At 42.8% G+C, this 14301-nt stretch overlaps 1 protein-coding gene across 2 annotated transcripts in view; it reads left to right on the top strand.

Annotated features, from left to right (window-relative positions):
• The window catches only part of SORT1 (sortilin 1), a 58315-nt gene that overhangs the window by 23727 nt on the left and 20287 nt on the right, over positions 1–14301 (top strand). Inside the window, exons 4-8 of one of the 2 annotated variants that reach the window (XM_070396841.1) lie at positions 6224–6326; positions 6836–7000; positions 9911–9984; positions 12659–12708; positions 13810–13937. In XM_070396841.1, coding sequence (XP_070252942.1) covers positions 6224–6326; positions 6836–7000; positions 9911–9984; positions 12659–12708; positions 13810–13937 — 520 coding nt within the window. Of the gene's footprint in view, positions 1–6223; positions 6327–6835; positions 7001–9910; positions 9985–12658; positions 12709–13806; positions 13938–14301 lie in introns of both variants that reach the window. The other variant, XM_070396840.1, reaches the window with a different exon arrangement.

Below are 14301 nucleotides of genomic sequence, written 5' to 3'. Positions count from 1 at the left end.
ATGAAAACCTCTTATTGACCCCTAGATGTTTTTTTTTGTTTGTTTTTTAATCCTCACCTGAGGATTTCCATTGGTCTTTAGAGAGAGTAGAAGAGAGCGAGGAAAGAGGGAGCGAGAGAGAGAGAGAGAGAAAACATCGATGTGAGAGAGACACGTGTGGGCTGACACTCTAACCACGAAGCTAAACCGGCCAGGGCGACCCTAGATGTTTTGAAGGCTGTTTACTAAGCTTCTCAACTTCCCCAGGTTGAACTGTCTCCTGTACTTGTTGCTTTAGCCACTTTAATGCTTGTCTTCTGAATTCTCTACATTGCTGTTTAAGTGGGTGACCAGTCAAACCCATAGGGAGGGCAATGTGTTTTCATGACTTTTCCCCATCCTTTTGCTTTTCAGTATTGTGCTTACTTTAAGACTGCCCCAAACAAAAACCAAATGGTTTAAACACCATCTGACTCAGCCCTTTTCACCATGAATCTGTCTGGCCTGTGAGAAACCCTAGCACACACTCGACCTGGAGAGCAGTCCTCTGTGTCTGGTATAGAATCACATTCACAGGGAGGTGCTGTTTGTGCAGGGCACGCAGCAGTTTGGTTGTTTGTTTCTACGAGGTCATTTTGAATATGAATTCTTTCCTCCCTGCTGTGAAGGGAAAGGTCTTCCAGAGGTTAGGTGGAAACTGTAAATATGCCAGTCTCCATCTGGCCTGGCCTGATGTGACTCATGTCATTGAACACGCCAGCCAAGAGGCACATGTTCCTTCAGACACGGGAAAGGAGGGAGCAGTTTGATCAGAATGACTATGCTGAGGTTGCCCAAGTGAGAAATAAAGTAAAAGCCTGTTGAATCCACTCTGAAAACTCTGGTTTCTCACAGCTTTAATGATTAGACTATTTATTGGGTTATCTCCCTCCACTAACTCACATGTGGCCAAAGGTTTATTTGAGACTCAAATAAAGGCAGCTGGTCACATGCCACCTGCTCTGAGCTGTGCCGCACGGAAGCTCCAGAGAATAGCAGGAAGCTGTCTCTGTTACTCATGCTGAGTTCATAGACTTTGACCTTTAGGGTGTGAAAAAGAATTGTTGAAAGGTTTGGGAAATAATAACTAAAGTTCCCAGGCATTCATGATTAGGTTAAAACAAATAGTATGTTAATGTCTTCAATTTAAAGGACTTATGTTTAAATGGTATAAATTTCGATTCCCTGCTAAGGAATATTAATAGATTATAAAGTAGATTTGCCTCTCACTTTGCAGATACTAACTTTAAAAGGGAACAGGCCACCTAGTTAGGATGATAATTTTGTTTAAGGCTATAGGAGATGTTTTGTACCTTTTTGTTCTATGGTCCCTTAAGTATAACTTTTCACTGTGAGATCAACTTAGTGAAGCACATGTACGCATTATTCGACACCAGAATCCTGTACCTAGTTACTAAAACTACTGGGCCATTTTATTTGCGACTTTTTTTTCCTATTGAGAGTTGTTCAAATTTTGGAAATTAATAAGAGGATCTCTAAAAGATTTCACATTGAAGTTTATTCCATAGTTGATGTAAGTTTTTCAGGTTACTGAGAGTTTTTTTAAAAAGGATACCTTAAAGGTATACAACAGATATTGAAGGAAAGTAGAGTAAACCAGCTCCTCCCGGGCATCTTGTATGACAGCTTTTTCAGTGATGTGCTGGGTTCAGCTTTCACTGCTCAGACAGCTGGGGTGAAAAAAGAGACTGAAGTATAATTGGGAATTCAGTTTACCTGTGGATTGAAAATCTGCCAGTTTTGCCTGTCACTGATTTTAGTTCTATGTCCTTTGGCACATTTTAATAAGCTGTATTCTCCCTAACTGATCTTTTAGCTGGAAATCTCAATGCAGTCAATTCTCACTCTTCACAATCGTTATGTTCTCCATAGTTCCCATGAATACTGGTTAGTGAATCCTGAACCATTGTTCCTAGAGAAAAATTCTGGGGTAGGTTCTTAAAAACCTCTGATCACAACATTAACTTTCATCAATTGATCAGCACATCACTTTGTTTTATGTGTGTTTCTTATTACTATACATATTGTTTGTGGGTTTTTTAAAAAATATTTTTATTGATTCAGAGAGGAAGGGGGAGGGGGAGAGAGAGAGAAACATCCTTCCTATATAATAAAAGACTAATATGCAAATTGTCCCCTCAATTGGGAGTTTGACCAGGGGGCAGGGCTGGCTGGCCAACCACCCATGGCCCCTCCTCCGCCCCCTCCCCCGATCGGGGGGTGGGCCAGCAGGACCCCACCCATGCACAAATTTGTGCACCAGGCCTCTAGTCAATGATAAGAGAGAATAACTGATTGGCTGCCTCCTGCACACCCCCTACTGGGGATTGAGCTCACAACCTGGGCATGTGCCCTGACTGGGAATCGCACCGGTGACCTCTTGGTTCTGGGTCGATGCTCAACTGCTGAGCCATACCAGCCGGCCTAGTATATATTGCTGATTCATTAACATTGAGCTCACAACCAACTCATGTCTGAAAGAAGCTTATCTAACTAGCATATTTTCTTCGAAAGGACATCAAAGCCGCCTTGTGCTCAGAGGCTCTGAATAGCACTTCAACACTATGCTTGGGGGCCATTTTAAACAGCAAAATCACCCATAAAAAACACAAAAATGCAAAATGCAAGGTACTAAATAGACCATGACGAAGACACTTATTTACAGTGTAAGAGCTGAAATACGAAGGCAGCTCGTCCCCTTGTTGGACCTTAGCTGGGAACGTGTGCACTGGGTGACCCTGCGCATGTCTGCAGATCACTGTGGAAGGGCCACGAGTGTGGATGTGGGTTACAAAGAAATGTTAGTGAAGAGGCATAGTCATAGATAGACAATCTGAGAATAAGAGAATCAGCTGCACTTTCCCGATTAGTGAAAACTACAAAATTATAATTATTTTCTTTAGAGTTTTTTGTCATGCCTGTTGTTTTTATGTTGCAATTTATAGTGACTTAATCATGGCAAAAATGAACTAAAGGAATGGAGAAATGGTTAGGCTTGAAAGCCGATCAAATAAGGCTATCTGGGTTGGTTTGATTGTTGAGAAAAATAATATGCAGGATTCTCTGAGTTATTGTAGGACACTCTCACTGTTACTTCTCATTAAATGCCTGCAGGTCAAATGCTTGATGTCACAAGTTCCTATATATGAAAAGTGCAGAAACAAGGGTATAATTCTAGGCTCTGGATGTTTGGGTTGAGTGTCAACATGTGAGTCTTTTGGAAAACCCCAATTTCCAGTGCTTCATCTCATTAAGAACGTTGACACTTCATTTTACCAGAAGTCCATGTGATGATTACTTTTTTTCATTTATTTTAATGAGTTCTAGGTTTTTCTTGTTCTTTGGGGGTATTAGGTTCTATTCCAAAAATATTTATATTCTGCCACGATTTTCTTGAGTTATAAACAGGTGCATACAGTGGGGCCTTGACTTACGAGTTTAATTCGTTCCGTGACGGAGCTCATAACTCAAATTACTCATATGTCAAATCACTGTGACGTTTGCTGCGCCAACTAGCGGTGGTGTATCTGAAGCTGGCTGGTAACCCGAATTTTTTTGAGCTTGCAACTCAAAGCAAAAAATCGGCCGAGAGACGGCTCGTATCAAAAAAAACAAACTCGTTAGTCGGGACACTCGTAAGTCAAGGCCCCACTGTACTCTTATTAATGTTTATACCACAGATATATGCAAAAGTGGTCCTTTATTTTGGTAACCAGAAAGAGCAGAGATTAGGATTGATATATAGAATTATTAAAAAGACTGGTTTCTAAAGCAGATGGTTTCATAGGGTTTTGTTAACTTTTCATCTGACTGCTGCTCATTGCTCTGTTAATTACCATCTGGAATTTGAAAAGTAGATTTTTTAAGTTGTTTTGTTGATTTCCTCTTCATGATATATGTTGTATGCTGATAGAAAAAAACCCTTTTAAATAAAGGGTTTTGTTAAAATACAGGAGTGGGCAAAAGTAGGTTTACAGTTGTTCAAATGGAAAATAATACAGTAATTAATAAATAATAACACAAGAATAAACTCAGTGCTTCCCATACTCAACTGAGACCTACTTTTGCCCAGCCCTGTATATCCCTGAGCCCAGCGTGGCCTCAGCAGAACCTCCCTTCCGTGCCAGCAGGTTGACCCATTGCGCTCCATTTGTTTAACTGGCTACAGTACCAAAGTGTTGTAGCTGATGACTTTTTGCTTTGTTCATGTTACTTTCTTTTTCTGAAGGGCAGGGATGTGCTTGTTGTGCCAAGTTCCTAAAAAGCCAGCAGACTTGCCAACAGGTTTGTGGAGGTTCCCGGGGGATATGGGGCAGGAGGGGAGAACTGTAAGGTGGTGATAATCGAGCTGTTGCCAGCCCCTTTGAAGGTTGTCTGAGCTGCTGCTGACATTTACACTGAGGAGCAGGAATTGTTTATACATCTCCTGGCCTGCCGTCAGGAAGATAGGAACTCTTCTTGTACTTCAAAGCCAAAAAGGGGGTGGAGGGAGATATGGAGGAATCTGATGGATAAGTGGTGCCTGGTCCCTCTTTTATTTATCTAGGAATTTTCTGTGTGTGCTTGCTAAGAGATGGGAAGTCATTCAGACAACTTAAAGTCATGTGTAGTTTGCTTTAGCATTCTGTCAGGGACCTAAACAAACACTCCAAGATAATTCCCTCCTGTGTCTCCAGTTTCCTCTTAGCTGATCGGTGCTGCTAGGCCACAGCCCTGGCAAAACAGAGGAAGACTGCAGTTTGTAAGGGAAAAACTCCTCACAGATCATTACAAGTTGTCCCTAGTTTGGAGCTGAGAGTTAAGAGAATTGGATTATAGCTTCAATTTCGCCCTTAATTAACTGGTTGGCTTTTGATAAATTGCCTCCCCTTGAACCTCCTCGTCTGTGAAATGAGGGAGTTGGACAAGATGTTCCCTTCAGTCCCTCGCATTTCTCATGTTCTCTGCTTCTGTGATTGTTTGTCGAGATTGTACCATCGTTTACATCACAGTCTACAGTGAAGACCACTGCACATCACATTTATCTTTGGCAAGTAATTCGCAATACACAGTGGTCTTCACTGATGGACATTCATGAATATTGAGATTTTGCATTCTACCACTTTTTTCTCTATTGCTTTTTAAGAGAATGGCACATAGTATTAATCCTGTCACAGTTACACAGCTACTGATTCTTAGGCTTGTATTTTTCAAAATCTAAACATGGAATTGAATACCTCTCACAGATATTGTTGAAATGAACTTCTGGGAAAATCTCTAACAACCTGAGAACTGGCGTTAAGTTGGTTTGTTTCCCTACCTGCGTTTTGTGTGCTGTATGCAGTAGAGACTTGTGCCCAGGGATGGCATCCTCTGGGGGGAACTTGAAGGCTCCTTCTACTCAACTCAGCTTTATCATGAGGACTCTGCATTAATAGATCAGTTCGGAGGCCATTAGCTACATTTAGCAGGGATCCCAGCTCCAACTAGCTTAGTCAGGGAATTAATGACTCATAACTAAATGCAGAGGCAGGACAGGCTTCAGGGTCAGCACAGTCCAGTGTCGTAGGTGCTGCTGCTCCACTTATGTTGGCTTTATCTTCAGGTTGTGCTCATGGTGTCAGGACCCCATAGCGACCTTTTGCTTTGCATTAACACCCGGCACTTTGGGGACTCAGTCTGAGCACTATGGACATTTGGGCCAGATCATTCTGTGATGCTGTGGAACTGTCCTGTGCATTGCAGGATGGTTAGCAGCATCCCTGGCCTCACCCCATGAGATGCCGCTAGCATTTGTGATCATAAAAAATGTCTCCAGACATTACCGAATGGTTGCTTGGAGGGTATTTGTGCAAAAACATCCTGGTTGAGAGCCACTGGTTTAGAAAGAAAGATAGCCCATTTATTTCATCAGGTGGCTAAGGAAATTTGTTTCCTAAGAGAGCCTAAGTTCCCCCCTTTGTCTCACTGCCTCGGTCTGGGTCACTCCCCCACTCCTGACCCCGCACCTGTGAGGGGTAGACTTCAGGCTTATCGAGTCCACACTGGAGCTAGGGATGGCATCAGCTTCCCTGAGGCATGAAACTTGTCAGGGGACGGGGAGTGCCTCAGTGAAGTCAGAGAACGGGGATGGAAGCTGGGTAGGAACCCAACAGTGGCCACGACCACTGCATCCTAAATGTGTCTTTATTTTTCTTCCTCTCAGTGAGGACTATGGAAAGAACTTTAAGGATATTACAAATCTCATCAATAACACCTTCATTCGGACTGAATTTGGCATGGCTATTGGTCCCGAGAACTCTGGAAAGGTGAGACTCGTTCGTGCACATGTAGAGCTGTGCTTGATGCCACACTTGGGTGCTCAGGTGTTAATGTTAGAATGATCCAGAGATACACAGTAGTGTATTTAGTTTGCTATTACTGTGCTTTAAAATTAAAACCTAATTTAATACTGATCACAAAAGAACTGGATTGGTTCCTTTTTGGCCTCTGTCCACGATGCACCCAAACTCTTAGGTGGCAGCTGGTTAGCATTACAGTGTACATTCCTAAGACACACATTTTATTTTAGTCTTTGGCAAACTGGCTGATCTCAAACTGACCGGCTTGCATCCATAGACATGATACATCATCTCAATTCAGGATATTTTTTGATAAGACTAACACTTAAGGAGTGGGGTGCACCAACTAATCTGTCTTTATAATTCTTACTTTGGGAACTGAAATTTTCTTAATGATGTCTTGTGGAAGTGGTGTAGGACTTCCTGAGCTTTCATAGTGTCACACCCTGAATCTGAATTGCCTTCTTCCTAACCAGGTGATTTTAACAGCAGAGGTGTCTGGAGGAAGTCCCGGAGGAAGAATCTTCAGATCGTCAGATTTTGCAAAGAACTTTGTTCAGACCAATCTCCCATTTCATCCTCTGACTCAGATGATGTATAGCCCTCAGAATTCCAATTATCTTTTAGCCCTCAGCACTGAAGTAAGTCTCCTTGAAGAAGTTGTCTTGCCCTTTGCATTTTTATCCTCTAACATCTAGCCTTGAAAGGCCCCTTTAGCTAATAATTTTATGAAGTATTGGACTGATTTCTGGTGACTTTGTATGTCATGAAATATATATATTTTTTGTGTTTTGTCCTATTTGGTAAAAGGCACAATTACCATGTACTATCTATTCCAGATAAGTATGATATCTAGTTGTCATTACAATTTTTAAAATATTTATTTATTACATTGACTGGGGTGACAGTGATCAACATGATCATATAGGGTTCAGGTGTGGGTTTCTGTTACAAGGTCTTATATTGCACTGTGTGCCCACCACCCAAAGCCAGATCTTCTCCTCTCAGCTTTATTACAGTTTTTAAAAGTGAATAAATGTGTATTATTGGAAAACTGAACTAGAACACAGTGTAATGTAATCATCCTTGCTCTGCAAGGGACAAGCATAGATTGTCACAGTCCTGATGTCATTGTTTCTTTCCTGTGGCCAAACCACATCTTTCTAATTTTTCTTTTTTGTTCGTTGCATAGTCTATCAAGCATATTGATTTCTGTCTTCAACACTCATGTATTATAAGTATCCAGAGTCTTAAATCCCTGCACCCCACCCCAGTCCTGTGCTCTTCCCAGAAGCCAGTGCCCCTCCCTCTCTCCTGAAATTCCCTGCGGAGCTTGTGCAGCTTTCCTTTCCCAAGGACCAAAGTGGCTGCGTTGCTCGACTATGATAATCACCATTACACTGCATATTTAGATGGCTCTCTCACTCTCCTTATTTCTTAGAGTGTGGTCTACTGACCAACAACATCAGAAACTCCAGAAGCTGATTTAAATGCAGATTCCTAGGCCCCACCCCATACAGTACATCAGTGACTTTTGGTGGCGAGGTTTTTACCAGCTCCCCAGCTGAGCCTGCCCACTAAAATTTGAGAATCATTGCTATGATGACGGTTCTGGGGACAGAAACAGGATTATCAGATGTGGCTGAGCAAAGGGGTGGCAAAGGGAAGGGAAAGGGCACTGGAAGACAGGTCTGGCTCTGGGCTCTGTGGGCAGATCTGAGCAGAGGTAAGGCTGTAGGGCTCAAGGAAGGCCAGAGTTAAGCTTAGCCCAAAGGAGGCCAGAGGAAGGAAACTAGCCTGCTGGGTATGCTTCAGACTTTTAAGAAACAATTCCTGGAAATTCCTTCCACCAGCTTAAGCTGAAAGCCCTTCAGGGAGCAAAGAGACCTCTTAGGAGTGGACAGAACCATCGATCTCCCCTTTGACCATCCCATTGCCATTACCAAGTTATCTTAAGGTGGTTGAAACAGGCTGTCCTCAGCAAGAGCTGGGCACAACCTGCTTTTATATCTGAAATTACTTTCAATTAAGGAAGTACAGATAATTGGGGCAGAGAAGATGGGCCAGTTTGTACTCAAGCGCAAAGAGGTGATATCAGCCCCTTTCCTGTTTCTAAGTACAATTAGGTAAATTAGAAATGCTGAGAATTATCAGAGGAAGAAAATGAAAAGAAAAAAGAATGGCGGGTGGGGAGCACTGAAGGGAAATTCTGCCTCGACCATTTAATCCCAGCTGTACCAGGACATGTCTGTCCCCCTCCACCGAATCTGGGCGCAGTGCAACTGACACAGTCAGTCTTCATCTTACTGTCTCTGCTGCATTTGAAAGGTTCGGCCAGTCCCTCCTTTTGGGAATTCTGCTTGCTTGGCTTCAGTGACATCATTTCCTTTAGTTCTTCCCTATGTTCTAACCATTCCTTCTTGGTCTCTCTCTTCAACTCCTTTCAACTGACCCTTAAATCACTGCTGCCCATTCTGCTCAGTAATCTCTTCCACCATTTAACCGCCACTGTGATGTGTCAGATTCTCAGGTCCCCGTGTCTGGTCATAGCTTCCTCTTGGGGCCTCTGATTCCTGTCTTGCTGCCCCCTGGGAACCTCTAGCTGGATGTCCCACAGGCATCTCAGACTCAGTTAAATCAACTTCTCTTTGCTCTTCTCTCAGACATACTCTTCTCTTAATCCTTGTACTGGTTAAAGATCCCACAGGGCCTCTTGTCCCTGAGCCAGAATCCAGAGTGATCAACTGCCCCCACCCACCCTCCCACCCACATACACAACCCATCCTGCCCTACAGGAAAAGTCCAGTTCTTCTGAAACTAACTTCTAAATTCTCGCTGAGCCTGTTCCTCACAGCCATGGGGCAGGGCCTCACTAACTCTTCATGAGTGAAATGTGGCTGTTATGCACTGCTTTTCCTGCTTCTGGTTTGGACACTCTGCAATCCACCTTTCCCATTGTCATCCGAGGGTTCCTCCTCCCTCTTTCCTGCGTTAGCTGCTCCTCCCCTCCCTGGGAACCGTGTGCTCCCGCACACACCACCATGCTTATCGCCTCCCTGCCTTTGCTAGTCCTAACATCTCCTCTCCCCATTTGCCTTCTTTTGGTTACACTGCTCATCATTTAAGACCCAGTTCAACTGTCTCCTTCACAAACCGTCTTTGATGCAACGTTCTTCTTTTCCCTGTTCTTACCCGAGAGACCATGCTTCCATAACACTGACCCATCGTATCACATCTTCTTATCTGGGCCTCTAGTTAACTGTGAGCTCCTTGAGAGCAGGGAGTGTGTCTTACTCGTCTCTGTATCCCCAATGCAACGTCTGGAACAGTGCCTGGCACATAGTAGGCACTTCTTAAGCATTTGTTACTTGGAACCTCCCAGCCTCCGACGGGGCCCCTGTAAACCATGTACCTCTGGAGCTCTGGCAGCTCAGATGGAACGTCAGTGTATGTTTACTGTCCCAGATGATTAGATATGAATTATTAAAGGTCATACAAGCAGCTGCACAGGATAAAGCTGGAATTTTGATAAGTCATTTATAATCTTTCAGAATGGCCTGTGGGTGTCCAAGAATTTTGGGGGAAAATGGGAAGAAATCCACAAAGCAGTATGTTTGGCCAAATGGTGAGTAACAGAAGACTCCATCTGTGCAGAGCCCTAAACCGTTCCTGACAGCGCTGCCAAAAGTCACATGACTAAATGTTGAGCACTTACTATGTGCCAAATACTCTTCAGGGTGCCACAAGGGATACGAGAGGGGGTATGACACAGGCCTCGACCTGGGGGAGCTTCTCAGTCTGCCAGGAAAGACGACGTAGCCTCACTAAACGTTACAACATAAAGTAGAAAACAAGGCTCACAACTGGGTAGCTGCTGCTGCTGAGGTTTATTCTCCATAAATAGTGACTTCAGTTGGAATAGCATAAAATACAGCTTTGATTTGGGGACTTAGGTACTTCTCTGCCCTCCCCCTTCCCCAGACTGACACCCCCTCATCTAGAGACTCATTTCAGTTATGAGGAATCGGGAAGAAAGCCCAGAGAGCTTCGCGATGCCAGTCACACCGTCCATGCACCAAAACTCATTCACTTTTCTCGGGGACCCCCTCAGGTGCCTGCTTAAAGGGGCTGTAGGGGGCTCTGACCAGGGAGTCAAGTCCTAACCTGTCTCTGCTGCTAGTCAGTGGCTTAACCTCTCTGGGCTTTATTTTTTCCCTTCTGTCTATGAACAGAGATTTGTTTGAAGATTTGGGAGATGTCTGGACAAGAATTAAGAGCCTTTATACCTCTAAAATTCTTGATTAGGCTCAGACCCTTGCTTAGAGCCTCTTTGTTCTTTCTCTTAGGCTAATTTCAGCAAATTTGTTCATCTGTTTCCCAGTTAATAGCAAATTATTGCCAGAGGTGGGTACATGAGTACTGACAACAAGCGCACACCAGGAGAACTGCAGAGCAAAGACAGAACATAACAGGATGAAATTATTCAGTGCCAGATCCAGAGCGCATACACCGCAGTAACTTCTAACGGGCACACCATGTTCTAGTTTCATAGGGTTGATGCTCAGTGACCCACAATCCCAAGGGAGAGTTTCATATTTAATGTCCTCTATTTAGGGAGTCAGGAACATTTGTGATATAGACATTGGCAAATATATCTACCAAAATTCACTAAAATACTAAAAAATGTTGCTTTTCTGGAAAATGCTGGTTAGGTGAGGTTTTTGTAGCACCACTCTGGTACCCATGCCATAGCTGCTTTCATTTTATGGGTTTGTTACTTATATGGTCTTTTATGGAAGGAAGTAGTCTTTAAAGTAACTAAGTTAACAAATTGTTTCACTGTAGGATGTAATCAAAACTATAGGAATTTTGATCACTAAAACTGGTCTTTATGTACATATCACCACAAGGTACACTTTAAATATCTTACAATTTCTTTTGTAAATTATACTTCAATAAAGCTAAAAGAAACAAACAGAAAGGTCATCTTTAAAACTAAAGAGTTATTTTAAAATGGTATTTTTTTAAAATAGATTTTTATTGATTTCAGAGAGGAAGGGAGACGGGGAGAGAGAAACATCAGTGATGAGAGAGAATCATTGATCGGCTGCCTCCTGCACATCCCCTACTGGGGATTGAGCCCACAACCCAGGCATGTGCCCTTGCCCAGAATCAAACCCAGAACCTTCCAGTCCGCAGGCCGATGCTCTATCCACTGAGGCAAACTGGCCAGGGCTTAAAATGGTATTTTATTTTATATTCTACACAAGATTTTTTACTTTTGTAACTCGTTTCTTTGATTAGTGTCTAAGTATAAGCTAACTGGGTTGCTGATAACTGTTTACTCACCTTTTAGATCTTTGATCTCTAGGAGCTGACAACTGAAGTTCTGAAAGAACATGCGCAGAGCCAGCCCCTTTGCCGGGGCTAATCTATAAGTACTATGGGTCTGAATCGAGTTCCCTATAAACTCCCTTTCCAAGTTAAAGTTTAAATAATTCAACCTCTGACCCAGTTGTCTGTTTGAGATGAAAGAACTAAATTATTTAGCTCATGCAAAGCATTAAGCTAGGTTCTGAGGGGGAACAACAAAGCATAAAACTTAGTACCTGCCCAACAGTGTAGTGGAAGAGATAAGGCACACATCAGTGATTAGCGTAGCTAAGTGGGAGGCTGAGGAATGCACGCGCTTTCCAGCAGAGCCTCTCCATCTCAGCACTAAGGACATTTTGGACCGGACTGTTCTTTGTTGTGGGAGCGTCCTGGGCCTTATAGGATGTTTAGCAGCATCTCTGGCCTCTACCCACTATATACTAGTAATAACTTCTCTTTCTCTGGAAGTGACAACCAGAAATGTCCCTTGGGGAGCAAAATCACCCCTGGTTGAGAACCCCTGCTCTAGAAGTTTGCAGCAAAGAAGCCTCTAGCTGGAGTGACAGGGAAAGCTTCACGGAAGAGCTAGATTGTAAGCTACAGACTGGCAATTGCGAGGGTATGATGTGGTTACACAAGAGAAAAGCATTTTCGGAAGAAAGCAGTAAGAGCAAATGCTAGAGGCAGATCTGGAGAGTGTAGGTAGACCAGTTAGACAAGCTGGAAGAGAAGTTCCGAGGACTGTGGCAGATGCCTGGAGCCAGGCTCTGGGGAACCCTGACAGTGAGCTGTCAGAGTCCAGAGTTGCTGCTTTCACTAGTACCTATGGAGGAGGCTTACTGGACTTGCTTGGAGCTTTGTGACAAAGGTTGACATTGTGTTAACACCTGATACCATGTCTTTTCCCTGTCTTTGCCTCATTGCAGGGGATCAGAAAACACCATCTTCTTTACTACCCATGTGAATGGCTCCTGCAGTAAGTATATTTTAGTCCCAGAAGAGTGTCCCATCCATTCGTGGTAGAATATTCTGAGTCATAAGAGGTAGAAATATCAAAGTTCCTTCCATTCTTCTATAATTCTAATAGCTAATATAGCTGTTAATTATTTTTTAAAATCTTGAAAGTACAACCTAATTACTATACTGTGCCTAGATCAGATAAAACTGCAGGCTGTACATAGAGACGCTATACTTAATTTCAGCAGTGTATTTACATAAAGTAAACATTAAGCTACAAACAGTAACAGATCGAAATGCCTGGTATTTCTGCAAAAGAGCATGGATAGTGTTTATCAGTGGAAGCCAGTGGCTTTCCAATCAGTGGCACAGTTTTAAAGCAGAAAGCGTAATTTTTTATTTATTCATTCAACAAATTCATTCATTTATTCATTTGAGCACCTGTAGTAGTATGCTAAACACTATCTAAGGATGAAGAGAATAAGAGACCCAAGGCTACTCTCATGTTAAATTCAAGTAGGGATGAAGAGATAAATGACCAACAAGAAAACCAAAACTCAAACAAATTAAAATAGAATAAGATAATTTCAAATTATGTCATGAAGAAAGTAAATAGGATGCTGTGGCTGTGATTTTTTTTTTTAATATATCTTTATTGATTTCAGAGAGGAAGGGAGAGGGAAAGAGAGATAGAAACATCAATGATGAGAGAGAATCACTGATTGGCTGCCCCCTGCACATCTCCCACTGGGGACCAAGCCCACAACCCAGGCATGTGCCCTTGACCAGAATCGAACCCGGGACCCTTCAGTCCGCAGGCCGACACTCCATCCACTGAGCCAAACCAGCCAGGGCTGTGGCTGTGATTTTTTATGCAACATTGTATTGGAATGAACTAAACTCTATCTGTCCAAGGTATAACCTCACATGTATAAACATAAAACCCACATGTGAATTCCCTGTGTCTAATGCCACATCAATTTATATCCTCATTTGATTAACATCCATAGGATTAGAAATCCTGTAGCTATAAAATTCAGAACAATTCTAAAACAGCTGTCTGAACTAGAGGCTCACTAGGAAGTGACATTTTAATTACTACTTCATCTTGTTTAAGAAGCTGACCTTGGGGCACTGGAATTATGGAGGACTTCAGATTTGGGAAAAAGCTTCAAAACCATTGGTGTGAAAATCTACTCATTTGGTCTTGGGGGACGTTTCCTTTTTGCCTCTGTGATGGCTGACAAGGTGAGTGTTTGCCTCTTCTCTTTGGATTCTAATGTTTCTGTAAATATGCCTCCTATAGATCCCTTTTACTCCTTGGACTTTTTGCAATCTATATATATAAAAGGCTAAGTGACCGACCATACTGAGCAGCCGGTACATATGACGCGCACTGGCAATTTATAAATGTTGACTCGAGTATGTACAATACATGTAAAACTCTCACTGGTGCCAATCATACACGTGCGTTTCGATCTGTCATTGTCGATTGTGAATTTGGTTGTTTTTGTTGACATTCTGAAGCTGAAAGAAAGCGGTGGCATTGACAGAATATGTCTGAAGACTAACTATTGGCACAACTGTTCCCATATGACACTGGCCTCCCATT

This window comes from Myotis yumanensis, unplaced genomic scaffold (genome assembly GCF_028538775.1).
Source record: "Myotis yumanensis isolate MYYU_CA2020_CCGP unplaced genomic scaffold, mMyoYum1.0.hap1 SCAF_17, whole genome shotgun sequence".
Taxonomy (NCBI): Eukaryota; Metazoa; Chordata; class Mammalia; order Chiroptera; family Vespertilionidae; genus Myotis; species Myotis yumanensis.
Note: the sequence above shows the minus strand (reverse complement) of the source record. Positions and strands in the feature narration are given on the sequence as shown.